Raw genomic sequence first — 27096 nt, 5'->3', positions numbered from 1 at the left:
AGGTGAAAGGAAATGAGCATTTCTTTTTTAGCTGTCGATATGTGTTTCCAGCTGCCCTCTAGCAAGATTTTATATTCATTTACACATCCGCCTGCAGTAAAGCAGGTGCTGCACATCAGCAATGTGACTTTGGGCAAGTTGCCTGACTTCTGTGTCTCAATTTCTGCATCAACAACATGGGGAAATCGTACCTACGTGGCAAGGAGGGAAAGGATTCCACCAGTGAGAGAAGTAAGCTGAGTCATTTGCTACTGTCAGAAGAGAAACTATTCCAACCATCACTAGCACTGGATATTATGACTTTAAAGAAATGTTGGCTAATTTGGTAGTGGAAATGGTGTTCTAAATTGATTCTGATTACTGGCAAGGGTTAAACAATTGATTATCAGTGTTTTTGTCTTCTGGTTGTTCTCTATTCACATTATTCTGAGGGTCTTAATGTGTCTCACTGATTTGTAAAAGTTATTAATGTAGTAACACTTTGTATATTTTTGTTGTCAATATTTTCCACAGTTTGCCTTTTAACTTTTTACAATATACAGTAGCCAAGCAATCAGCCTTGACTCGAATCAGGTGTTGAGTGTTACTGAATAATATGTATTCTCCTTCTCAATTGAAAATGGGCAAAGAATCTGGATAGACATTTCTCCAAAGAAGAGATACAAATGGTCAATAAGCACGTGAAAAGAAACTCTGCATTAATCAGAAGGAAAATGCAATCAATACCACAATGAGATATCATTTCACACCTGCTAAGATAGCTATAATCAAAAAAAAAAAATAAGTATTGTCAAGGATGTGGAGAAATTGGAACCCTCATACACTCCTGGTGGGAATGTAAAGTGGTGTAGCTACTTTGGAAGTGAATTTGCAGTCTGGCAGTTCCTTGAAGGTTACACATACAGTCACCCTCTGACACCCAGTCATTTCACTCCTAGGTATATACCCAAGAGAAATGGAAACATAAGCCTACACAAAAAATTTGACATGAATGTTCACGACAGCGTTATTCATAATAACCAAAAAGTAGAAAAAACCACATGTTCATCAACTGATAAATAGATAAACAAAAGGCAGTATATCCATGCTGTGGAATATTATTTGGCAATTAAAAGAAATGAAATACTTATACATGCTACAACATGGATGAACCTTGAAAATATTATGGTAAGTGAAAAACACCAGTAATGAAAGACCACATATTGTATTATCTCATTTATATGACATGTTCAGAATAGGCAAAGGTATACAGGTTGAAAATAGATTAATGGTTGCTTAGGGTTGTGGAAAGGGCAGAAGAAGAGTTTGAGGGGTCATGGATAGCAGAGCAGAGTTTCATTTTTGAGGCAATAAAGTTGTTCTAAAATTGATTGTGGTGATGGTTGCCCAACTCTGAATATACTAAAAGTTGTTGAATTGTACAATTATAAGTAGGCAAATTGTATGGTATGTGAATTACATTTCAGTAAAACTGTTATTAAATTAAAAAAAATAAAAGCTTTCCCCCGAAAGACTGTGAATTATCATGGGGATGAGGCTTTTATTCTCAGGGCCTCCTTTGGTGTCAGCCGATGTCCAGGAATTCTGGCTGGTTTCACAACACATGGACCCGGAAATGGAACTCAGCCTTTTGCTGAAGTTCCATCCTTCCAACTCGCCCTAACTCTTAGGAAGCATTCATGACTTCATTGTGCATGAGGCAGAGGAGACAGGAGGGATTACATTCCAGGAGGGCAGGCAGCTTTTCAGAGCAACATTACATCCTGGTTTTTAGGATGTCCTCCACCCATTTTTTAACTGGGGGGCTTCTCCTCAGCCTTTCACCCTCTCCCATATCCTAAGGCAACTGTCCAGCAACTCTCTTGCCTGTCTGGAGGACACCAAATTCCTCCCTAGAATCTCTCAGACAAACCTGGTTAGAGTCAGACACATCTTTTGTGGCCTAGACTGTCTTTTCCATGGCCCTTGAGCTCATGTTCCACCCAAGAGATTTACCAAGACATTTCTTAACAAAGATACATATCTCCCAAAGAGGAATTCCGTTGTCAGCTGTTAAGACACTAATGTGGCTTTTTTTTTTTTTTTTTTTTTTTAAGTGCAGAGAATAGTTTAATGAACCTCAGGTACCCATCACCTCCAGCTTTAACAATTATCAGTGTTTTGACAATTTCGTTTTCACATAAGATAAACTCTTCATCTCAGTTCTTATTTGGGGGACTTTAAAAATAAAAATACAGACACTCCTATCAGAACAAGACATAGAATACAGGCTTAACTATCTGTTCTTTCCCAGTGCCAGGAAGCCAGGGAGAGGGATGGAGAGTGGGGGCCCTCCATAACCAGCGGGGGCTGAGGGAGCGATTGGTTCAGGTACGTGGGGCCATGGAGAATGGGGAAGGGTGCGAAGACACGGTGCGGAGGGCAGGGGTCCCCAGACCATGCTCCGGGGCCAGGCTGCCGGCCGGCTAGAGCACAGTGTCCGTCGCGGTGTCCTGCGGCGCCCCCTCGCGGGAGTAGAACTCATCGACTACGCTCTGCGGGATGCGCTTCAGCATCTCCTTCGGGAAGATGCGCAACAGCTTCCAGCCCAGGTCTAGCGACTCGAACACCGAGCGGTTCTCGTAAGGGCCTGGGGACAGAGCAGGAGTATCAGAAGGGAAAGGGAGAGGGAGAGAGAGAAAGGGAGAAAGGGAGAAAGGGGGAGGGGAAATAGGTGTAGCGGGGTAAGGGGGTTACTCCCTGAACGCCCCAACGAGCCTCACCCTGGTTGATGAAATTCTTCTCGAACTTCTGCAGGAATTCCAAGTACAGCAGGTCTTCCGAAGTGAGTGCCTCCTCTCCCACCACTGCCTTCATGGCCTGTACATCCTTCCCGATGGCGTAACAGGCATACTGGAGGAGGGGGCAGAGGGAGTGGTCACCACAGGTTTATCTCCTTATCCCAATGACCCCCAAACCGGCTGTGCTGGGGGGACTATTTTTGGAGGAGGGCTTTTGATAGGTAAAAGCTCGTGGTTCATATAGGGTTCATTTGAAACCAACCTTCTTGCCAACATTTGAAACAAACCTTCTTGCCAACCCCTGGGTCCATTGCTTCTTACCAGCTGGTTGGACACATCCCCATGGTCCTTTCTCGTCATGCCCTCCCCAATGGCGGACTTCATCAGCCGAGACAGGGAAGGCAGCACGTTGATGGGAGGGTAGATCTGGGGGAGTAGAAGAAGCGGCGACAGAAGGCAGGGCGTGAACTTCCGGTCCCACCCTGCTTCTCTCAGCTCTCCCCATAGTTCTCAGGGGACTGGCCCTCATTCATCCTACAGAGAAGAAGGGCATTATACCTGCCTTCCCACAGATTCTAGGGCTTGCGTGTGCAGCTGTGCTCCCAGACAGGAGAGTGAAGGGAGGACATGCCATGACATTGGTTACTGAAAATCTCACTATTTCAAAATTTTTTATTGTTTAGACAAACCCAGGTTGAAGCTTAAGTTAATATCTACAAAGGAGCAACCTGCTGAGCAAAGAAGAAAAAAATCATAGGATTGCCTTTGATCTCAGGTAGGACAGATAGACACATTTTCTAACCCATTGGCACATTATTCACCATCTGTTTGTGTCAGTTATTCATTGTTTTCTGTTCACCAAAGCAAGTTACTGGAAAGAGAAGAGAGATGGTATTTCTTTAGTATCTACTATCTGCTAGATGCTTTCTGTATGCCCACTTATTTTATCCTCAAAAATGCAACAGTGAGATAAGTATTATTATTCTCATCTTATAGAAGAGGAAACCTGGGATCAGAGAAATGAAATCATTTTCTCAAGGTCCCATAACCAGGTAGGCTGGATTCTACCCAGACCTGTCTTTTGTCTGTGAACCATACAGTCTTCCCGGGGGTTATCTCTCACTTGGGGTTAGCCTTGCCTGGCCCCTCCTAATTCACAGAGAGATGAAACACAGGAGGTGGCGGAGAAAGTAGAACGTGGGCGAGGAAGTGCAGTACCTGTCTGTTATGAAGCTGTCTGTCCACATAGATCTGTCCCTCTGTGATGAAACCTGTCAAGTCTGGGATCGGGTGGGTGATATCTACAAGGAAATACGCTGGCCTTAGTGTAGATGGGGCCCAGGTCTCCCCCCACTCCAGGCCACCTGAGTCCGTTTCCCCTCATGGGAGTGATAGCAGTGGATGGAGGCAGGGAAAGGGTAGTGTCTACACTGCTAGGGGAACAGACAGAGCTGCTGTACGTCTATGCAAAGAAGCACAGTCCCTTTAAGTGTCCAGGTGGGAAGGGCAGGGGGGCCGTGGAGGTTAGTGGGCAATGAAGAGGCTCACCATCATTGGGCATGGTGAGGATGGGGATCTGAGTGATGGATCCACCCCGGCCAGACACACGGCCTGCCCGCTCGTAGATAGTGGCCAGGTCTGTGTACATGTATCCAGGGAAGCCTCGGCGCCCGGGCACCTCTTCTCTAGCGGCCGAGACCTGCAATATCCGTGGGCATTGGGATAAGAAGAGGAATGAGAGGCTGAGACAAGGAAGGGTGAGTGGGAGGTCCAGTGGCTATGAGAAATGGAGTGGGTGCAGGCCTGGGTGGGCGAGCTCTGTGGGAAAGGGACTCGGATGAACCTAACACCCCTCACCAGCCACCTCACCTCCCTCAAGGCCTCTGCGTAGGAACTCATGTCAGTCAGTATGACCAGCACGTGCTTCTCACACTGGTAGGCAAGGAATTCAGCTGTGGTCAGTGCCAGGCGTGGGGTGATGATTCGCTCAATCCTGGAGGTATGGCCAATCGTTAGAGGGCCTGGAGGCCCAGGCCTGTGCTCCGTTTAGCCCCAGTGCTGAGTGGAAAGTGAACTGGGAAGCTAGAACTGTGCAAAGCAGTTAAGGCGTGAATACCATGAGCCCTCGCTCCCAGCCCCCAGGTCAGGGCCATGGTTCCTGGGAGCCGGCACTTAGCCAGGTCCAACACTCTCCCCTGTGGTTCAAGGGAGGAAAGGGGCAGAGGATGGGGCATGTAGAGAGTGAAGTGAGAGTGAGACAGGCAGGGCCAGGAGCCCTGATGAGGGTGGTAGTGGCCCTATCCTCGCAGCCTGAAGGTCAGGGACTCTGGCATGTCAGAGGGAGACAGTTCAGGGCTTCTGCTCTAGCTCCCTCTTCCCCTGGCACAGCTGCCCTTGGGTCAGCCGGAGCACTCTCACTCTGTGTCCTCAGGATTCTTTATTAGTCCTCGCACTGCGCCTGAGCACACTTAAGCATGCACAGTCCATGTGCTTGCCTGCTCTGGCCACCCCTTTCTGCTTCAAGCACTGCCGGGTCCCTTTTTTTCCATCCACTTGGCCCCCAGATTTAAACTCACATTTTCTAAACTTTCTAAATAGCATTTTTTTCTAAACAAATATTAAGGGAAATATCTTTTTAATGGTGGCTTCATGAAGTGACTCAAGGATGAGGAGCCTTGACTTGGGACAGTGGTTGGATGCAGGTTGTGGGGAGAGCAGAGTGACTGTAGGTGGCAGGTGGGGTCACGGTCCTGTTCCCTTTGTCTTTTTGTGGGCCATCCCTACCCCTTACCATTCTCAGTCTCCGCTTCTACACAACAAGGGGTTGTTCTTCTAGCCCTTGCCCATGGCAGTAGTTCTGAGAAACCCCTGAGCCCTGGTACTCTGGGTCTTGGAAGGAGCCAAAGGCCTACTGCCTGAGGACAGTGAAGGCGCCAGGGGAGTACTCACGTGGGGTCATTAGCCAGGTTCAGGAAGAGGCAGACATTCCCCATGGTACCATTCTGCTCAAAGTCAGACTTGAAGAACCTGGCTGTCTCCATGTTCACCTGGTCACACAATAGGGAGGGCTGGAGGTGGAATGCTGTGGCCTGAGGACAGGGGCCCTGGCCTCTTTCATCTCTTCTCAGTAAAGCCTACTGACTGATTGTCTGTCTAATAGTCACTGAGGGTAAAGGTGCCACAGTCACTGAGATGACTGGAGCTTGAGAGGGCAGGGCTGGTTTGCTGCCCAGTCCTGGGTAGAGTCTTATCAAATTACCAAAGGGAAGTTCAGACCTCTCCTGGTTGAGCTCTGCTCAGTGCCATCTGCCTTTCCCTTGGTCAGCTGCTTCCCTTTAACTCCCTGTCCCCCACCTTGGGCCCTATGAGGGTCCCCTGGTATCCCCCTCCAGAAGCTGTGTGGTCTCCTCAAATTCCCTAGTTTACCCTCTTCCAGGCCACCCTAGGCTCATCTTATAGCAACCATTGCCTGCAGGGTGCCTTCAGGGACACACTACCCTAGTCACTGAGCCCACTGCACCCCTCTGGTCACCCTTTTTGCCTCTCCCACTAGACAGGCCCAGACTCTGACAGCTTCTCAAGGAGGAGGATCGTGCCCTGCTCCCATCAGATCAGGCCATGCTGGGAGCCAAGGGAGACAAGACCGCCCACCCACAACTTCCAGAACTTGCCAATCTGCCCAGTCCCTCTTACCCCCATGGCTGCAAACACGATGGCAAAGTTGTCATCATGATAATCCAGCACGGCCTTGGATTTCTTCACCAGCCCAGCCTGCCGACAGATCTGGGCAGCAATCTAGCGTGGAGCAAGTTAGGAGGAAGAACGTCAGAGCCCACCCTACTGAGCACCATTGAAGAGGATGGGCAGGTTTCTATTCTGTCCTCCTGCCAGAGTCTCCAGTAGAAGGGATACACAAAGCCAAGGGCTACCCCAGGTCCTACAGCTTTTCTCAGGGGCGGGCTCTCCTGTCCTGGGACTCTTAAAGGGCCAGGGTGCCCGACTTGAGGAGTGGGCAGAATAACAGTTCCAAAGAGCAGCAGACTCAGCATGGATTTGGGGCAGCTTGACCCTTTGGAGCCCCTTCGCCTCCCCCCAGTCTGCTGGGATTTTTCTAGGCAGGAAATTGTCCCAGGCCTGCAGTACTTGGAGTTACCAGTAACACGGATCAGGGTGTGTGTGTGTGTGTGTGTGTGTGTGTGTGTGTGTGTATGTGTGTAGGGTGGAGGGTGGGGCCACTCATGCCCTCTGATCACTCAGGCCATTTCAAGGATGAGCTGGGGCACATCCCAGAGTGGTTGGATTGGGGGTGGTCGGGGGAGGAGCATTTAGAAATTGTGTCACACCAGCTGCTTTGAAAGGCAGGGGTGGGGCAAAGAACCTGCACAGGGAGGCCTCAGATGGCTGTGGGGCTGGCATGAGAGGGGTTCACCCAATGCAGGGAGCAAAGACCATGACGAGGTTCAATAGGTAGCGCTGTCAGCACAGCTGAGCAGGACTGTCGACACTGGGGCTACCCATGAGTTCTCTCATGAGCCAGCAAGTCCCCCACTCACTTGTGCAGAGGCTTGAAGACCTGCTTGTGGACCACGAGGAGGTCTTGAGCTGCCAGAGAACAACTGCCAGTCTGGACTGGCGGTGACTCCAGGTAGGCTGGCCCCTGCCTGCTTGGGCACAGGAGGCCTTCCATGCTGGCCCATCAGCCCTGGCCTCTGCCCTGTCCTTTGCCTTTGATTGTGCCTGATAACTCCTGTAGGCCTCACCTCGTTGTGGGGGAGCCCGGCTGCTGAGAAGATGGGGATCTTCTGACCACGGGCAATGCTGTTCATGACGTCGATGGGAGAGATGCCTGTCTGGATCATCTCCTCGGGGTAGATGCGGTCGTAGGGGTTGATGGGCTGGCCTGGGAGAGGACGATCATGGACCCATGCTCGAGGGCTCAATTCCTCCCCTGCCCTCCCCTAACCCTGCCCCTGACTCCAGGGTGGCACTGTTAACAGAATTCTCTGTAGTTATGGAAATGGGCTCTAACTGCACTACCCAATACAGTGTCCTAGAAGTGAGCCCCGGCCGACTGCCCTGGACTGTGACTGCTGCAGAACTTCCAGGGGCAAGGTGGTAGAGGTGATATCTGGGGGTGCAAAAGGTGATTGAGGGGCTGGATACTTAAAGCCATCCAGAGCCTCCAGTCACTCACCATTGATATCCAGGAAGTCCTCTGCCATGACCACTGGCCCCTTGTCAATGGGTTTGCCGGAACCATTGAAAATCCGACCTGGGGGTGGGCAGGGGCTGTTGGAGAATGCTCAGGGCCAGCCCTGGGTCTCTCACTGCTGCTCACCCTCCACACCATGCCAAGATCCCTCGCATCCTCCCACATTGCAAATGACTCATGTCCCCTTCCCCCCATCCCTCAGTTACCTCCAGAGAACTAGCTACAATGACTATCTCTTTAGGGGGGCATTGTCCTTCTTCTCCTGGAAATCTTTACAACAAGACCTTGGCCCAGAACAACTACTCTAATGGGATGGTTTGGGAGTTAGAAAGAGGAGAGAGCCAGGTGTGGTAGATCTTGGGAGGAAATTAGGGGATGTGCAGTCCATTTCAGCCTGACCTTAGATGGATGGTTACCTACTGTGCCTTCCTCATTTGTTGAACGCCTGCTGTATGTCATGCCCTGAACTGGTGTTGGGGGGTCAAAGGGAGAAAAAGACACAACCTCTGAACTCAAAGAGCTCAAAAGGGAGGCAGACACAAAAACAGGCAATGACAATGCAGTGTGCGAAGTACTTGGTTAGGGGAGCTGGCTGGTAGGATAGAAGAGTGTCCCCACCCTTGTCACACCTCACTACTCACCCAGCATGTCCTCTGACACTGGTATCCTTAGGATGTCGCCTGTAAATTCGCATGTGGTCTTACGGGAATCAATCCCAGAGGTCCCTTCAAACACCTATGGGATGAGAGGTTAGTGACAGGAAAGGACTCCTCCATCCTCCCATCTATACTCAGCTCTGGACAAGGTGTTCTCAGGGAAATAGGACATTTCCTACCTTTGGAACTTATAAGATAATGCAGGAACATTGTGGGTCTATTCATTTATTCAACTAGTCAACATCTCATTGATACTACTAACCTGAACAATTGCCTTGGTCCCAGTCACCTCGAGCACTTGTCCACTCCTCTGAGTCCCATCAGGGAGGGTGAAGTTGACGATCTCAGCATACTGGGCAAACTGGCAGGAAGGGAGAGCATCCCAAGTGACAGTGAGACCAGAGGTGAAGTTGCTGCCCTTCCCCATCCTTCCTCAATCCAGTCTCAAGTTTCCATCTCCTCCCCTGTGCTCAGATACTCTTGGAAATAAAATTGAGGGGCTCAGAAGTGAGAAGCTGGAAACCTTTCTGGGAGGCAGTATATCTAAATGGGTAGGAGCACCAACTTTAGAGTTGGAGACCAGGGTTAGAACTGGAGCTTTGACGCTTAGAGGCCGTGTGACCTTTGGAAGCTACCTAATGTCTCTGAGCCTTAGTTTCCTCTTCTTTAAAATGGTGATAATACCTACTTCACAGGGCTGCTGTGAGGAGAAAATGAGATAATATATGTAAAGTCATTAGCTTGTGCCCAGCACCTTGTAAACAGCTTAATAAACTGCAGTAGCTATTATGGCTGCTTAGTTCTCTTGGACGGCACAGTTGTTTCTGGCTCTGAGAACTAATGGTGAGCACACTGTGCACACTCCAGGAACTAGGTTCTCAATCTTTATCCACGTCTAGAGGAGCTGGGCCAGGGAAGCTGGGTTGGGAGAGCAGACCCTTCACACTGACATTGGTCCTCAGCTCTCATTGGTGCCAAGAGAGCTAAGCCCTTTATCTTCTTCCCAAGGGGAAATACTGGAGAAAATGAATAGCATCATCTGGGTTCCCTCAGTTTGCTTCCCAGGTTATTGATGTACTTCAGAGAGTAAGTCATTTTTTTGTTTTGTTTTTTAATATAAAAACTTCATGAATTTGCATGTCTGGCCACGCTAATCTTCTCTGTATCATTCCAATTAGCATATGTGCTGCCAAAACAAGCACCAGTAAGTCATAATTTTAATCCAGTAAAAAGACGACACCCCTCTCCAGGATGTTCCTGATGCTCTGGAAATCAAAATACTCCTCTAAATTACTCCTTGGACATTAGAGGAAATCAAAACTGAAAAGAGTGAATGAAAGGGCATCACTTCATGCCATGACCTAGAGAACACAGAAAGCTGTACCATGTTTTCTGACAATATTCAAAGTAAGACAGAAATCAATAACAAAAAGGCAGTTAGAAAAATTTCGTACATTTGAAAATTTAAAAGCATTCTAAATATAGAAGAACTTATCATCAGAATTAGAAAACATTTAGCACTAAACAATAATGAAAAACTATATAGCAACATATATCCGATACACGTAAAGCTTTATATTAGAAAAGAAAAGAGGTTAAGGAAGCTTAAAAGTATGCAACTTGAGAAGTTAGAAAAAAAGAACAGCATTAATACTCCAAGAAAATCTATTCATGTAATTTCCTTACTAGTGTATTAAAGGATTAAAAAAAAAAAAAAAACCTGTGATCATCTAAAGCAAAGACATAATGAAGGGGCAGAAATCATTAATAAAGAAAATGAACTTATTGTAGAGAAGATCAACAAAGCCAAATTGGTTCTCTGAAAAGCCTAATAAAATAGAAAAATTTCTGGCAACACTGATTTAAAAAAAAAGAAAAAGGCATGAATAAATAATTACTGGAATAAAATAGTCAAAACCATCTATAGTAATAATACTAAAAAGATAAAGAAAATTACAAATGACTTTATGCAATATTTCAGAACTTAGGTGAAATGAATAAAGTCTTAGCAGAATATAACTGAAACTAAAACCGATTAAAAATAAAATAAAAAGCCAGAGTATTCTTATAATCCTTAAGATATTGGATAAATAGTTAAAAATCTTTCCACGAAGAAAACACTAGACCCAGGTAGTTTTATCAGTGAGTTCTGACAATCAAGGAACAAATAGTTTGAAACTTACTCAAGCTATTCAAGAAACTGGAAGAAAAAGGATGGTCTTTATTTTATTTTATGAGGAAAGCATAATCTTGATTCCAAAATAAGATAATTTAATTATGGGAAAATTTTAGGCAATCTTACTCATGAACATAGATGCAAAAAATCCTAAACGATATTTTGGCAAACCCAATTCAGCAAGTTACAAACGAATCAAATAATAAAAGAAAAAAATGAAGACACACACACAAACACACACAAATAAAAATAATAAAGACAAATAATAATAAATCATTTGGGACTATTCCAGAAATTCAAGATTAGTCTATTATTAGAAAATTTATTCATGTAATTTCCTTATTAGTGTATTAAAGGATTTTTAAAAAACCTACAATCATCTAAAACAATTTTAGAAAAAGTTAAAAAAAAAAACCGTCCATGATTAAAAACAAAAGACAACAACCTGGGTGTGGGGAGGTTAAAAGGGGTAAAGGGGGTCAAATACACTATAACAGAAGGAGACTAGATTTGGATGGTGAGCACACAGTGCAATATACAGATGATGTATTATAGAATTGTACACTTGAAATTTATGTAATGGTATTAACCAGTCATCCCAATACACTTAGTTAAGAAAAAGATAAGAACAAAACTACTCTTTGAAAATGGAGAATAAAAGGGAAATTCCTTAACTTCCCCAAAATCCTCAAAAAACCTACAGAAAATATCATACCCAATGGGATTATGTATAAAACGTTCTACTTAAAATTAGGAACAAGTCAACAATACCTGCTATTTCGATCTATTCAGCATATACCAGAGGAAACAAAGTAATAAGATGAATAGTAAATAAAGATTAGAAGGAAACAAAACTATGAAATGGAAAACCCCCAAATCCTCAATCCAATAAAGAGTGTAACCTCCCTCAAAAACTATACATCAATATATCTTATGAATACAAATGCGGAAATTATAAGCTGTAAGCCAGTCAAATCAAGAAACGTATTAAATAAATAACAAGTATAACCAAGAAGAGGTTATTCCAAGAATGCAAGCCTAGATCAATCAACATTAGGGAATTTGTCACCATAATAATAGGGAGTTTGTCTACATAAATGAAATGAAAAACCTCAAAGGCTTATGTAAATAGAAACTTTAAAGGTGTTTGATGAAATTCATACAATTTTATGTAAAACAGAAGCAAAAGGCAACTCCTTGAACACTAGACTGTTTACGGAAACCAACGTCAACATCCTGATAAATGGTGAAATGCTAAATCCATTTTCATTTCTAATAAAATCAGTAACACACAGAGATGCCTGTATTACTACTGTCACTTAATTTTGCTTTGGAAATTTTCATTTATACGATAAGACAAAAAGAGAGAGAAAGAGAGAGAGAGAGAGAGAGAGAGAGAGAGAGAGAGAGAGAGAGAGAGAGGGAAATTAAAAAGTATCCCAGTAAACATAATGGAGAATGCTTTATTAAAAAAAAATAAAAAGGTGGTAAAGGGAAGAGACTGTTGTCTTCAAAAATGTCAAAGAAAGGCTATGGAAATGCTTCATATTATAGGAGACTAAACAGATATTAAATACAATGCCTGACCCTTGGCTAGATCCTATGCAGAAAGGCAAAAAACAAACAAAAAAAAGCTATAAAGACTTTATTGGGTCAGCTGATAAATTAAAATATAGAAGTCAGATTAGATAAAAGTGTCAGTGTAAATTTCTGAGATTGATAATTCCATGGTAATATAAAAGAATATCCTTATTCTCTGTAAATACACACTGGAGTATTTAGGGATAATTTACCCTCGAAAGAGCTAGAAAAAAATTATGCACACACACATATACACACGTATTTAAGGGTAAATGATAGAACAAATAAGATATAATGTTAACGATTGGATATATGGATGTTCCTTGTATTATTGTTATTTTTGCAACTTTTTATAAATTTGAAATTGTTTTGAAATAAAAGTAGAATTAAAGTATGCCAGTAGAAAAAGAAACATATTTCCCTTGACTTGCAGATGATAGTGTACATCAAGAAAAACCCAAGAGGCTCTAGTTTAAACAAACATAAAACAGGATTAATAAGAGAATTTGGCTGTATAAAAGACAAATATACAGAAATCAAACTCTTTTTTTTTCTATTCCAATAATAAACAGAAGAGGAAATGGAGAAAAACATTCCACCCACAATAGGGCCAAAATCCACAAAATATTTAGAAATAAATTTAACAAGAAAGGTACAAGAAAATAATAAAATCTTATTGAAGAACATAAAACAAGCCCTGAACAAATGGAGTACAATTTTGTTTACCAAGACAGAATAACTTACTGTCATAAAAACATGAATCCTTTCAAAAGTGTATGAATTAAATACATTCCTAATGGACTATTATTTCTTCTGTAACTTAATAAAAATCTTAAAATTCATGCAAATGTCTGAGAATATCCCAAAACAGTTATAGAAAAGACCAGAGATGGAAGACTTGCTTTATCAGATATTAAAACATGTTTTGAAGCTACTGAAGGCAAAAAGTAAATATTGGTGTGGGACATAGGTGGATGAGTGGGACAGATTAGAGTCCAGAGATAGAAGTTAGATTTCAGGGGGCTGTTATAGCACAAATGTGACGTATTATTAATTCACAGGGGAAAAGAGAATTTATCTAACGAATGGTGCTAACATAACTGGGTATCTCCTTGGAGGATGCCCACATCAGAAACAAAAATACATTCCAAGCATATAAAAAAAATTAAATATAAAGTGAAAACGAACTAACAAAAATCTTAGAAGAGCTTTTTTTCTTTCCTTTCTTTCAGAAAAATCTAGTTAAAAACCCGATAAGAGAGATGTCTTTAAACAGAACAAGAACCCAGAAGCCATGAATGAAGAAATAGAAATATTTGATTATATAAACACTCAAAATTTCTGTATGACGAAGACACGATACACAAATGTGAACAATAAATAAAGAGCTCCCACAACTCAATCTGTACACCCCAGGAAAGATTACACGGAAAGGAGTGAAATCTAAATAGATAACTGATGACTCTCCTAGTCATCAGGGAGCGCACATATAAGCAAGTACTAATTTTCATCTATTTGGCAGGCAAAATTACAGGCGAGAACATATTCAGGGCTGGCAAGGGTGTCCTCTCACAGGGTTGGTAGAAATGTGAATGACCCCAGCCCAGCTGGGATAAGCAATCTTCCCTCAAACCATCCATATCTGTTTAAGAATAAATACACACTTTGAACCAGCAATTCCATTTTGGGGCATCTATCTTATAGCAATAAAGGCATTGGTATAAAAGGGATATATATTGCTGTATTATTTGTAACAGCAAAGCCTGGAAAGATGCTGAATGTCTATCAACAGTGGAGCTATGGGGTAAGTCACAGCACATCCATACTATCGCCTACTGTGCTGCTTTCTAAGACAGTAAAATGTGTATCTACTTGATATGTTTTAAGAGACTAACATCAATGTAAACCTCTGACATGAGTATATTTGTCCATATACAGCGGGTCTTTATATTGGTGATCTCAGTAGGTTAGGGGCAGATAGTTAACTTTACATGTCTTTTTTTTTGTTTCACTAGTTTCAAAGGAGCATTTTTAAAAAATTAAAATGTAATAAAAATTTGGGAATGTTCAATTACAGGTCAAGTGGTTATTCACCATCATTACTATCATTATATCCCCTACTGTCCATACACTGATGACCTTAATGGCAAAGGAGGCTGGCAGATGGCTCAATTTCCCAACTGGGTGTGACCAGTGTGGGGTTCACTCCTTAGGGCACCCCTGCTGGGGTTAAACCTGAGACAGGAGATTTTGCAGCTATGACAGTCACTGAGGGAAGCTCTGGTTTGGGCTCCTCTTTGTCCTGTGAAGGGGATGCCGGAAGGTGACTTGGTTCTCCTCCAAACCACCCCTCAGACCGTGTGGAGTTGTAGTCCTTGAGGAGCGGGCTCAGCCCAAGAAGAATGCGCTGAGGTCGGCGGAGAGGCTTCTCAACCACAAGAGGGAGCCCAAGAGCAAGGACTGCCGGGCCTGGGAAACATGTTAACTAGGCATCCAGGCTCTTTTCCCTCTGTCTGAAGCCCCCAATGACCTCGTTGCCTGTGGAGCCGATGGTGGGCTGCCAGTCAAAAGCAGGGGGAAATTTGCTGGACAGAGCACAGGCTAGAGTGGGTCCAAGAGAAATCAGGCAATGGGCCCAATAAAAACAAGGCAGGGTGAAAAATCGCGATCCTTTTAATGTGGATTTACGAGGGTGAGGGAGTGTGGGAGGAAAGGAAAGCGGAGAGGAAGTGGCGTGCTGTGTGTCTGTGAAAGATGAAATCGGAGAAAAAGAACTTCAAGCAGCAGAGAGATTACAGTCAGGCGGTAGGAAGAATGGCAAGGGGTGGTTACAGCCACTTGGAGCAGTGAGTGTGTGTGTGCGTGGGGGGGAATTCCAGTGTGCAAACACCAGCTCTTACCCAAAGGAGCCCCGTTTCCCAGCCACATGCTGAGTAAGCCTGATTCTCTCAACTCTGTTGGTTACTAGAACATTGCAGGGGGTAGGGATGGTACAGTGTAACCCATCTCCTCTGCTGGAGATTCAGCTGAGTTCTCATCCAGCAAGGGGTCAGGCACAGGGGAGCTGCTGTGTACACTGGGAGGACTGGGAAGTTCTTAGCAAGCCTGGTGAGACTTTGTTACCTGGGGAAATCAGATGAAACTGTGGAAACTACCCTCAGAAAAATGCACAGGCCCGTGAATACACACCTTCAGAGGTTTGCATACAATTTCAAGGCTCTTATTCCCTGGACTAAGAACTCTCTGACCTAGACATAATTCACCCCCCAAATATTTTTCCATTTGAGAAGGATGAAAGAAGGAAGCATCATTGCCTGGGATTCAATGCAGGCAGTAGGTGGCCCCATAGAGGAGGAACTGTGGCATTTTTCCCAAGCAACTTCAGAACAGGGAAAGGAGTGTGGGACAGTAGAGAAGGGTGCATAAAGGTGCCTTTTTTTTTTTTAAAGGTGCCTTAAAAAGGTGCTTTACGAGACTATAAATTATTGATTCCTTTCCTTCCCTCTGCCAGCCCAGGGTTCTCTGGGTGCCTCCATCACTCAATTATTTTGTCCTGCAAGAGCTCCAGATGCGTCCAATAATCACAGAACCATAGCCTGGGGATCTATCTCCAGTTCCTTACTCCAGCCCCATTTTACAGGTTAGAAAATGTGTGTCTGCATAGGTTCTGACTCCCCATACGACACTGGTTCCTATATAGACTGACTGGGTCCTTTGTAGACTGACTGGGTCCTACATAGACTGGGGAGTGCAGTGGAGATGGGCAAGGGGGCAGGAGATGGCACTATTTAATCAGGCATTTCTGCATTCCAAGAGGAGCTATTGCTAGCTGTCCTCAAAGGAGAATAATAATAATAATACATTTACCTGATTTGATCCTCATAACAACTCTATGATCATTTAATTGATAAGGAAACTGGGATTTATAATTCTAGATAGATGGGTCTGACACTTTAGGGAGCATCATATCACCCAGAGGGCTTTAAAACCAGACTTCTGGGCCATATACCCAAAGTTTCTGATTCTGTCAGTCTGGGATGGAGCCCAAGAATCTGTATTTCTTACAGGTTTCCAGATGGTACTGATGCTGCTGATCTAAAATTGACAGGTAGCTAGCAGAAAGAGTGGGACGGAGCTAGCAAGAAAAGTCAAGAAGCCTGAGTCAGACTGTCTGACCCCAAGGCACACACGTGACTAACTATACCACACTTCCTCCCCGGGAGTCCTCAACATTAGTAGGTCAAACAGTAATGTCTGTATGAACTTGGAATTTGTTTTTCAGAAATGAGTGAGTCTGATTTCTTTAACATAGTTGGCTCAGGTTTTGATGGGTTCATATTTAGTCATGCTAATTCATTCATTCATTCTTTCAACTCATTCATTTTCTCATCCTTCTTTGAACAAACTGAGCACCAACAATGGGCTTGGGTGTTCAGTGAAAGTGCGATGTGAAGCTCTGGGAGCTCAGGATTAATAAGACACCATCCACATCCAATGGGAGGCACAGTGCGTATGGGGGGGAGGGAATCGGACAGGCAGGAGACATGTGGCCAGGGGGTGACCAGATGCCTTGATGAATGCTGCAAACAGGACAGTGCACAAAGCTGAGGAGAGGGAGGCTCACTGTCCAGGGGGCTGGGAGGGCCTTCCAGGAGTATGTGAGCTCCCACCCACCCCTGGGGATGAGTCAGACGAAGGGCATGGGTGAACAGTAGTCAAGGAGGCAAAGGGAAAAGTGCGTGCAAAGGAGGCATCGAATGGCAGCTCCATGGAGAGACTGTGGGTTTCCAAGCGGCGGAGGAGAATGATGAGACGTGAGAGTGTAAAGGTGTGCAGGAACCCTGATGGAACCTAGGACCTGCGAGAAGGCGCTTGGGAGTCCGAAGCGAGTTTGCAGTGGGGCGTGAAGGGGTTAGGGCTACATGGCTACGGGGTGGAGGATGGGAGGGAGCAAGGCTGGGGGTTCGGAGGCCATGGCCCTAACGAGGCAGTGGTGGGGTGGGAGATTGTTGAAAACACATGCACTGACAGGTGGGAAGGGAGGAAGTGAGCAGTCAAAGGTGGCATTGACGTTTCCAGTTCGTTCAGCTGGGGAATGGGGCGGGAGGCTGGGGGGTGCCGTGCCACAGGTTGGCAGAGGCAGCAGAGCAGCAAAGTGATCTCGTGCCTTTGCAGGGCTCTTTATGCTTCAAGAATCCCCAACCTCAGGACTCAAAATACCGCCAGTGTCCGCCGTGGTCCTGCAGTTCCCAGAGCTACGACTAGCCCACATTCCGTTTCCTTCTGTGAGGCCCACTTCGCTTCCCACCCATGCCGCTGGTTCCCAGGCTGAGACATTCCAAAGGCCTTTGAAAAAGAGCTCTGGAGAGAAGTTAGCTGGCAATGATCTGCCTCCTTGTTCTCTTCCCTTTAGAAGAAGAGCTACGAGAGCAGCAGGCTTACGAGCAAGTTAGACGTAGCCGTTCGACTGATGAAGAAAGAGGCTCAGTAGCCCAGATCCCCAGCTCATTGGGTGAAGCAGGTCTCCCTAGGCCCAGAGCGGGGTTGGGACTGGGGGACACTGAAAAGGAGGGAAGGAGAAACCTAGGTGACTGGGAGACAACTGGGAAGGGAGATGTGGGGGTCGGTGACAGGAAATTAAAAAGAACAATGCGGGCCCATAGGGCCATCTAGAGGCAGGGCAATTTAGAAGAAATCCTGCAAATCCTGCGCAGGGGCTGGGGGCTCCTGGGTCATGGCCTTGGTGCCTGGGAAAGGGCAGAAGTCTTACCTTAACCTGATCCAGCACCACCAGGGGCCCGTTGACACTGCACACGGTTCTGTAGGCTGATAAAAGGGTAGGCGGGTGAGGGTCTCACACCCAGACAACTGGATACACCAGACACACTACACACACACACACACACACACACACACACACACACACACAGAGGCATCCTCTGCTTTCCCTTTCCTCTCTCTAAGCACCACCCCCACCCCCTCCCCAGCCTGGGCTGTCAGGGTCATTAGCTGTGACAGGGCCAGCCACCATTGCTGTAAGGGTCATGCCCCTGCCCACAGGGTCCCCGCTGCCTCGGACACCTGCAGGAGGCTGGGGGAGGGCCAGGGCAAGGGCAGAGGCCCCTCAGAGTCCTCCCCTCCCCAGCCATGCAGAGGCCTTTCTCATCCCTGAGGCGGCTTCCCCTCCGGCCTCAGCCCCGACCTTACCCATTCCTTCCTCTCTGACCCCCAGCTTCTGGCCACCCCGCTGTGGCTGAGAACTGCCCTCCCCTGCCCCTCACCAGGATCACACTTCTCTCCATCACCCCACACTAATCGACAACTCTGTGTGGGGGGTGCAGGCACCAGTGAGGAAAAACCAGCCAGCACCCCTGCTCTGCCATGAGGCCCTGCCAGGGACACTTTCAGACTCCCCAGGCCCACTGGATGCCTGTGGGGAAGGGGAGAAAGAGACAAGGAAGGAGGAAGCAGCAGGATGTCCCGGTCCTAGTGGCCGCAGAGACCCGCAAATGGGGACATGAGCTCTACTCACAGGGAGCGACTGGGTTAGGCATCAGCACATACTTCCTGACGGGCACTGGGGCCCCCAGTAGAGGCAGCTGGGGACTGGAAGGCGGGGAGCCTACTCTGGTTACCCTAGAGGCTAGTTGAGGGACCTTGGGACCCTCTCTTGCCCATTCTCCTGGGATAAGGTAGCTCTTTCCTAAGGTCGTAAGATGAAGGAAGTTGGCAAGGCAAGATGGGCAGGGCGAGGTCGCTAGGTCATTCACAGGGGAAAGTGGTCCGATGGGGCCCGGAAGGGTGAGGAGCCTGGCCTAGGGTCACACAGTACACTTGTGGCGGAGCAGGAGCTAGGAGCCCCTCTTTGTCCTTCCCATAGGACCTCCCCTCCTTGTCTCTCAGCCACTTACCCTCTGCTTTTATGCCGTCCTGGTGCCAAGGACCCTGCCAAGAGAAACTAAATGCCCCTTGCTCAAGCTCTCCCCAGCCTAGGGCTCGGTAGTCAGAGTCCTTATTTTTGTTGGGCCTAAGCTCCTTACACTGGGACTTGGGCTGGAAAGACTGACACAGACAACTGCAAAGCTTTTCTGAGCTTAAAGACTGTTAGGAAAACTTAAGAACAGGAGGAGGGCACCGGAAGATAAGTTCTTCCGGGGCTTGGGCCTGGAGCAGGAGACTGCCTTACTTCCCTGCCCCCAAAGTACCGACCCACTGAGCTACCCTCTCCTCTTTTCTTATGGAAGAGGAGTCCCACCTTCCATCTTAGGCCAACCTTCCCACCCCCACCCCCCACCAGGGACAAGGCCCTAGAGATGACTGCTCCCTGGAGTGAAGGGCCCGCACTTCTCTCTGTCATCTCCCCACCCAGCGAGCTCAGGCATCTCTCATCTTGAAAACATTCCCTCAGCCTCGGTCCTTCTTCAGCTACTGCCTTCGCAGCCCAGCTTCTCGCGAGCATGGTTCCCTTCCTCTCTTCCCTTCCACCTTCTACCCACCCCTCGCCCTCTCCAATCTGACTGCTCTCGAGGCCATCTCTGGCCTGCAGATTGCTAAATCCAAAGGGACCAGAGCCTGGATGTCCCCCTGCAGTTCCTGGGAGGCCCTGTCCCCTGCCTCATTCCCTCCCCGCTGCCCCTTGGCTTCTCCTCAGCCTATTTGGAGGGCTTCTGGGTTTTGGGTGGCCTCAAAGCTGGGACCTGGCTCTTGACTTCTCACTCTCCTGCCCCTTGATGATCTGCTTGTCTTCTCTCCTCCCTTCTTTTCTTCAAGCGTTTGTTTCAGATGCCCTCTAGGTACTAGGCTAGGTAGATAAAGAGTGGCAAATATAACAGGGATTAAAAAAGGGGATAAAGATAAATCAATATAATTACAAACTGTGGTAAGGAAAGGAACAGGATGGGCAGGAAGACCAGACTGGGCGCTCACGAGGAAGCACCTTACAGGAAGGGCCATTTGAGCTGAGGCTTCTAGGTCAGCCCGCAGACAGCCGGGCAAAGGGCACATCTGGCCGAGGTGAGCAGGCCCAGAGGCAGGGATATCAGTGCCTTTGGGAAATAGAAAGGAGGGCAGTGAGGCTGGCCTGTGCAGGCTCACTTCCGGGGCGCAGGCGGGCATATCAGTTCCATGGGGCATGAGAGCAGGGATGTTTGCAGTGGCCACTGAGGGGTCCTCACCTCTTAGTTGAGTGTGGGCATATGATAGACACTCAGTAAGCATTTGTTGGATGAAATTATGGAAGATGTTACCTGACTGCACCAGCTCATTCCCATATTTCTCTCATCAGAACCCAGCCCCAAACCAGATGTGAGCCCTGTCACTCAGCCATTCCCATGAAGACCAAGGGTAGAAGGGAAGAGAGAGAGGGAATGCCCAGAGCTAGGAGGGGCACAGGAAGACACCAACGAGGGAGGAAAGGCAGAGGCTGTGGTACCACCCTCCCCATAGAGAAAGAAAATTGCCAAGCAGCCACACATTTCCCCACTGGCCTACCTGGCAGGCTGATGAAATTCTCTGGATCGCTAGTACTGTGTGAGGCAGAGAAGAGCAAGTGAGCCCAGAAGAGGGAGGATGGAGAAGTGGAAAGAGGATGGAGGAGGAAATGGATTGTGAGAACCGAGGGAAAAGCATGAGAGTGGGGAGAGGGCCACGTTTTAAAAAGCCCCAGAAGAGCTGGCATCTTGCTGGTCCTATAGAGAAAATACCAGACCAGCCAAAAGGGCTGAGATGGCAGAAGAAAGATGAAGAGTGGGTGGGCCTCATAGGGAGGAGGGATAGGGGAGGGGAAGCACTTCCTGCCCCAGGTCCAGAAAACCCCAGGGGACCATTTCCAATACTGCTTGGGAGACAAATCTTTCAGCTTCCTCCCTGGGGTCACAGGGGGCTCCCCGCACTTCACAGCTTCTGTCATATGAAATCCCCATTAACCCTGACATTCAACAACTCTACCCTGGGGGCTGGGTCACCAAGGAGGGCTGGAGAGTGGTGATGGTGGGGGTGGGCACGGAGAGGGGATCCAGATCTGTCCCCCACCCCCAGCCCCAAGGAGGAGGAGCTGATCTGGGGGAGGGGGGAGCCTAAGGGCTGGGACAAAGTGCTCCCCCGCAGTCAGGCCTCACCCGCCCAGACTGCCAACTTCTGGATTCAACGCCTCCCCCAGCCCAACCCACGTAGGTGACCAGCACGAGGGCTGTAAGCGTCCCATCTATCTCATCACACCAGCCTGGTCCGCCAGCGTCCTTCCCAGGCTTCAAGCGCCCTTCCCTGGGTCTAAGTGGGCCTCATGTACAGTTCCTGGATGAAGATCTTGCCCCATAGCCTGGTCCTTCACTGCGAATAATCGCTTATGTGGCTGTTTCGGTTCAGCATCTGACTATTCACCTCCTTCAAGACCTTGCCCTTGACTGACTACTTCGGCCCACTGGGTCTTCTCCCCTCCAAAGTGCTACAGTGCCCTAGGCTGGCACCCTGGGGGGCACTCCTGCTCTCCAGCTTGTGTGCTCCTTAACAAGACAGACTGTGTCTCTCCCCTCAGACTAGGGTGGCCCTGCTGGTTCGGACACAGTCTAGGTGGTGGTGGCTGAACAACAATGGTGCCCTTGCCTGGAAGCCAAGCCTTTTGTTTGTACCCAACCCCAACTCCGTTGCATGGAATGTGTCCGTTGCATGGAACGGCAAACTGAGGCCTAGAAGGTCTTCTGGGGCACACCACAATTCAGGACAGTATCCCATGCCACTCAAGGAAACGGCTACTACCCTAGTTCTGGGACGCACCCTTCATCCTGGGTGTGTGTAGTGCTGAGGCAGGGGCTAAACCAGAAGACCCCTGAGGGGCACTTCCTCAATAGGCCTTGCTGAGACTTTGCAGACTCTCCCTCCAGCTGCTCTGTCCACCCCCTCTCCATTGTCCTGGCTGACACTTTGGGTTGCACTTTGGGCTGCCGGCTGGTGGAGCCCCTCCCTGCCCCTGTCTCCTCACTGCCTTCCTGGTCAAAGGCTCAGCGGGGGCTCCAGCGGCCCACTAATTAGGGCGGCCCAGCCACACCTGCAGCGTCCTGGGAGAGGGCTGAGGCAGGCTCGCCCATGCGTGAGGCGAGGGTAGGGGCAAGCCCAGGGCAGCAGGTCCCTCACCTCCTCCCTGATCCCGCTGGAGGGATTAGGGAAGAGGGGGCAGGGGCTGGAAGAGAGGATTTTTAGAATTAGCCGAAGACCCTGGTGCAACTCTCTCAGTGGAATCTCTCTGGACTTTGAGTTGAGGAAACTGAGGCAGCCAGCAGTGTGGCACTTGAACCCCTGAGCACCCCACCTGGCTGCATCCTTCCATCCAGGCTGCCAACCTGTCCATCCTAAACTTTGCTCATTCTGTGCCCCACACCCCACACCCCGTGAGGCTAGCAACCTCGGCCCCACAGGACCAGATAAAGCTCTATGCCGCCTCCTCCCCTGGGGAAACTGCTCTGGCTCTGAGGGAGGCAAAGGGGTCCCTTCTTTCCTGGGGCGGATTTTGCAGGGGTTCACTCCTCATCCTGATTCCATCCTGCCTGCTCCTTTCTGGCCCCTTCCCTCCCTAGCCACTGCAGTGCCTCAAGCCGGTTTAGTCCACCTCCTCCTCCAGGAAGACTTCTGACCCCGTGGACCCTGGGGCTCGAAGCCAGCCGCCTTCCTAGGCTCTTTCTGTCTCTGTACAAAGTTCTCCTGCCTGGAAATGCTTAGCGGTCCCCAATAGGAGGTCAGGCTGAGGGAGGAAGGCAGAGATGACACAAGGGTCCTGCCTCCAGCCTACTCAGGGCAACAGATCTGGGTTTTGAACCTGTCCATGGCCCTGCAGGGAGACAACCCCTCAGGCACCTGAGGAGGGAAGAGGGGCAATTGGTTAAAGCTTCAGGTACTGAAGCATCCTGAGGAAGCCTGGCGCTGGGGGTGGGAGGTGTCAGGGCTGGGCTGGGGCTGGCCTCTGGGTGTATCCTATGAGGACACTGATGTGCAGCAAAAGCAATGGTGGCAGTAACATCTTTAACACAGCCCTGGAGCCAAAGGGACTCCGCCCGCACTAACCCTTGTCTCTGGGTCACTGTTGTGTGTGAACACGTGTCTAGGTGGGGCCACATGGAGCAACACACTTGTATACACAGGGGTGCTGCCACCCCTGGGTTCTAGCCTGGGTCAAACCTGAAGGGTTTGTTGACTGTAAGTAAGGGACTGGATGGGAGGGGCCCTAGGGCGAGGTTGTACCCTGCAGGGTTCATGGGAGGGCACCTTCCAGAGAGAAAGAAAGCAAAGCATGTAGGTCCAGACCCCAGACTCCACTCAAGACCCTGGCAGCTCTCCTGCTCTCACAGGGAGGACGGGTGCAGGGGGTGGAGCCTGCAGGGGTGGGCCCTCACACAAGACTGGACAAAAGTCAACCAGCTCCGCTCAGTCTCCAGGCCCGGGCTCTGGACCCAAGGGGGTACTAGTCACTGCATAGTAATAGGCCTCGGTGACCCTTGTTTTACCCCAAGGGTGAATCTGGGCCTCCATCCTCTCTGCACCTCCACAGGCAGGGCCTGCAGGGCCACCTCGATCAAGCTGACATCACTCCTCTCCTTCTCCTTAGCTGGAATGCTCTCTACCCCTCAGTGCCTGCTTGGGCCTCAGGAGGTGCCTTAGAACCCCCCTCCCCCAACTCCCCCCGGGCTCCTCACTGACTCAGCTCTCAGCTCCCTTTCAGATCTCTCCTCCTCCCCACATGGGGCCCTTTAACTGCAGAGGGAGGAAGAGGTGGCTGTGCTAAGCCAGTTTCTTCCCATACACACCCTGTCAGGAGCCTCTGGCTCTACTTAGCTAGTGCTGGCCAGGCCGGTTTACTCCAGTAAGCTGGGCTGTCCGAGGATTCCAGAGCCAGGCCAGGGAGAGTGACCTTGAACAAGGAGAGATGGCGGGGCGGGGAGCTCCCTTTGGTCCTTGAGGCCAGACATCTGAACTTGGCCCACCCCTTCATTTAGGACAGGTACTAACGCCGCCCAGGGACACCGGCTCTGCCGCCTACAAGGGTATATGCTCCAGCACACACACCTCCATGCCTGGATGCCAGGCACTAGCCCTCCCCCGACTGCACACACACACAGACATGTGACATCACCTGACCACACACTCACCGTATTCTCCCCATGAGCATGCACGCTTGAGTGCGCACACACACACACATACACCCCTCACCCTGAGAGTGCAAGCATGCGCAGTCACACGTTTCCTCACTTTGATCACACACTCAAGTGTTGATCACTTGATTACACACACTCAAGCTGTCACACACATATTTACACATATCCTCACCCAAGTGAAGGGGGAGCACACACACAACCCAGGCACAGGCCTTCCCCTGGTTACACACAGACACCCTTCTCCAGAACACACGTACGACATGCACCAATTGACATGACCCACGCCGTATCAGGTATTTCCCCGTCCTGAAAATGCACCGTTCTGCATTGCCACACGCCCCACAAGAACACTCGATCATACATTCTACTGTGCTGAGTGTTCTGGTGTCCACACACACACATCTCAAACACATATTCACGTGTACATGCACACATGCACTCACGCACATTCTCTCTCTCTCTCTCTCTCTCTCTCTCTCTCTCTCTCTCTCTCTCTCCCCCCCTCTCTCTCTCTCAGGGGCAGTTGTGGCTGTCTCTGGCTTGGGGACTCAGTGCAGAATCAGAAGCATGACAGGGAGGCTTCTGTGACTACTCCCTTGCCCTTTCTCTAGGGTAGCCTATGCAGAGGAACCCCCATTTCTCCCCTTGCAGAGGTGGCCCCTTGTCCAGGCGGCCTGTGCCACTCCACTGGACCAAGAACGCCACAGGACTGCGAGGCCTCTGGTCCCCTAGTTTTCCTGAAGCTGAAGGGCAGCGCCTGAGGACACAGCGGCCCACCCCAACCTCACCCGCCAGGGGTCTTACTCACTGACACGCGGGTGGGTGATGTAGTTTCTGGTGACCGCCTGCTTGTGCTCATAGGCTGTGCCTAGGTCGCAGACACTGCTGGGAAGCCCCTCAGGCCTACTGTCTACCTTCGTGGCCATAATGAGGTGTCAGGCTTGGAGCAGAGTGCCTGAGCCTGCTGAGGCGGGTCCAACACTCTAGCACCAGCCTGCCTCTCTGGCTATCCCTTCCCTCCCCTTCCCTCTCCCCTCTTCTCCTCCTCCTAGTTGACTATAAACAAGGAAAGCCGGTTTCCTGGAACTCTTCCAGATCTGGGAGGTGCCCTAGGCCACCTAGAACAGGAAGGGGGGGTCGGGGGTGAGGGGAGGGGAGGAGCAGAAAGGTGCAGCTGGTTTCTTTCACCGCTGTCCTTGGTTGTTCCTCTGCCCCCAATCTGTGGCCAGTATGAACTCCATTCCTCCCCCTGGTACTTCAGGTGCTCTCACAGCCCATGCCCCTTACCACACCTCTGCATCTTTTCCTGGTCTCCCCTCCCAGCATCCCCCTCCCCTCATTCTGGCAGGCTGCCTTCTCCTCAGATCTTCTCACTATCCCCACGGCATGTCCTCACCCTGCACGCCTTGCCTTGACCATAGCGGGGTACTTCTCCTGCACAATTCCATCATCATCTGTTTTTGAACATCTATAGAGGACTGTTCTTGGGCCGGCTTCAGTGCCACCTCCTACAGGAAGCCTTCCTTGGATCCTCCAGCACCCTATAGTCGCCACACACAAAAGACTCCGAAAGATCCTTTGACTCTACTCCTTTTTGGCCTAAGAGATCAGATGGCAAAAGCTGCTTCAGGAAGGAAACCTTAGCATAATCACCTTAGCATTAGACAGGAAGACTCCAAGCAGGAACCAGGTAATTAGATCCCCCCCATTGTTTTCTGGGTTGCCTAGCAAAAATTTACCTGCCATGGGTATTCAGCTCTTCCCCAGTTACCTGCAAATAGCCCATTGTTACTTTTAAAATCTAAAACCGGTCACCCCTCTTTTCTTCTTTGTCTGAAGTGACGTTTATCCGATTTTCCCTCACTCTCTTTGAAATATTCATGTTTCTATAAATCCCCTGTGTGTACATATTAAAATTTGATTTTCTCCTGTTAATCTGTCTCGGTTAGATTATTAGCCCAGTTAGAAGAACTCAGAAAATGGGAGGAAAAACACTATTATTATTTTTAGCCCCAACAGCACCGTGGAGAGTTCTCTTTGTTGCCGCCAGTCTATGAGCCCCCAGAGCTGAGTCTGAATCTTCTCTTCTGGACTTGGCTTTCTAAAACCTGTCTCGTAATGTTGAGAGCTCCGAAAATCAAGGCAGGTATCCCTCCTATGATCTTAGGACCCTTGCTCACCGTCTTACGTTTCCCCTCCAGGGTCCCGTGCAGCAGATTTTTTAGTGCAGAGGACAAAGCACAAATGGAGGAACATTTGTTCCAGGGCACTAAAGGACTTGTGCTTTCCCCTGCGCCCGCGGAGCTTGGCACGGGTCTGCTAAGCAGGGCAGGGTGGACAGCGTGGGGGTGGCTGGACCCTCTCAACCCAAGGTCTGCTCCAGTCACCCACACGTCTCATTCCAGACTTAGGATTTCCCTCCCAGCACCCCGTTCTGGGTTATTCAGGGCAGCCAATTTGAAAACAAATACGTGTTTCCTAGAGCAGACCGGAGCAGGCCAATTCTCCCCCACAGAGTCCAACTCTTACCGCGCATCCTCTGGCCTAAGGA

The 27096-nt window shown here is 48.8% G+C and overlaps 1 protein-coding gene and 1 pseudogene across 1 annotated transcript; both read right to left on the bottom strand.

The window, feature by feature from the left end:
• Window positions 1-1185: 1185 nt before the first annotated feature.
• On the bottom strand, window positions 1186-25553 carry ATP6V1B1 (ATPase H+ transporting V1 subunit B1). The gene is made up of 14 exons (XM_016155781.2): window positions 25354-25553; window positions 18176-18231; window positions 8911-9009; window positions 8634-8727; window positions 7975-8052; window positions 7541-7680; window positions 6474-6575; window positions 5730-5827; window positions 4650-4773; window positions 4329-4479; window positions 3999-4081; window positions 3102-3206; window positions 2763-2892; window positions 1186-2629 (listed from the first exon to the last, which is right to left on the bottom strand). The coding sequence occupies exons 1-14, from the start codon at window positions 25469-25471 to the stop codon at window positions 2466-2468; spliced, it is 1542 nt and encodes a 513-aa protein (XP_016011267.2). The 5' UTR covers window positions 25472-25553; the 3' UTR covers window positions 1186-2465.
• On the bottom strand, window positions 9758-9850 carry LOC118605858 (annotated as a pseudogene).
• Window positions 25554-27096: the final 1543 nt, after the last annotated feature.

Source organism: Rousettus aegyptiacus, unplaced genomic scaffold (assembly GCF_014176215.1).
Source record: "Rousettus aegyptiacus isolate mRouAeg1 unplaced genomic scaffold, mRouAeg1.p scaffold_m13_p_7, whole genome shotgun sequence".
In the NCBI taxonomy this organism is placed as follows: domain Eukaryota; kingdom Metazoa; phylum Chordata; class Mammalia; order Chiroptera; family Pteropodidae; genus Rousettus; species Rousettus aegyptiacus.
Note: the sequence above shows the minus strand (reverse complement) of the source record. Positions and strands in the feature narration are given on the sequence as shown.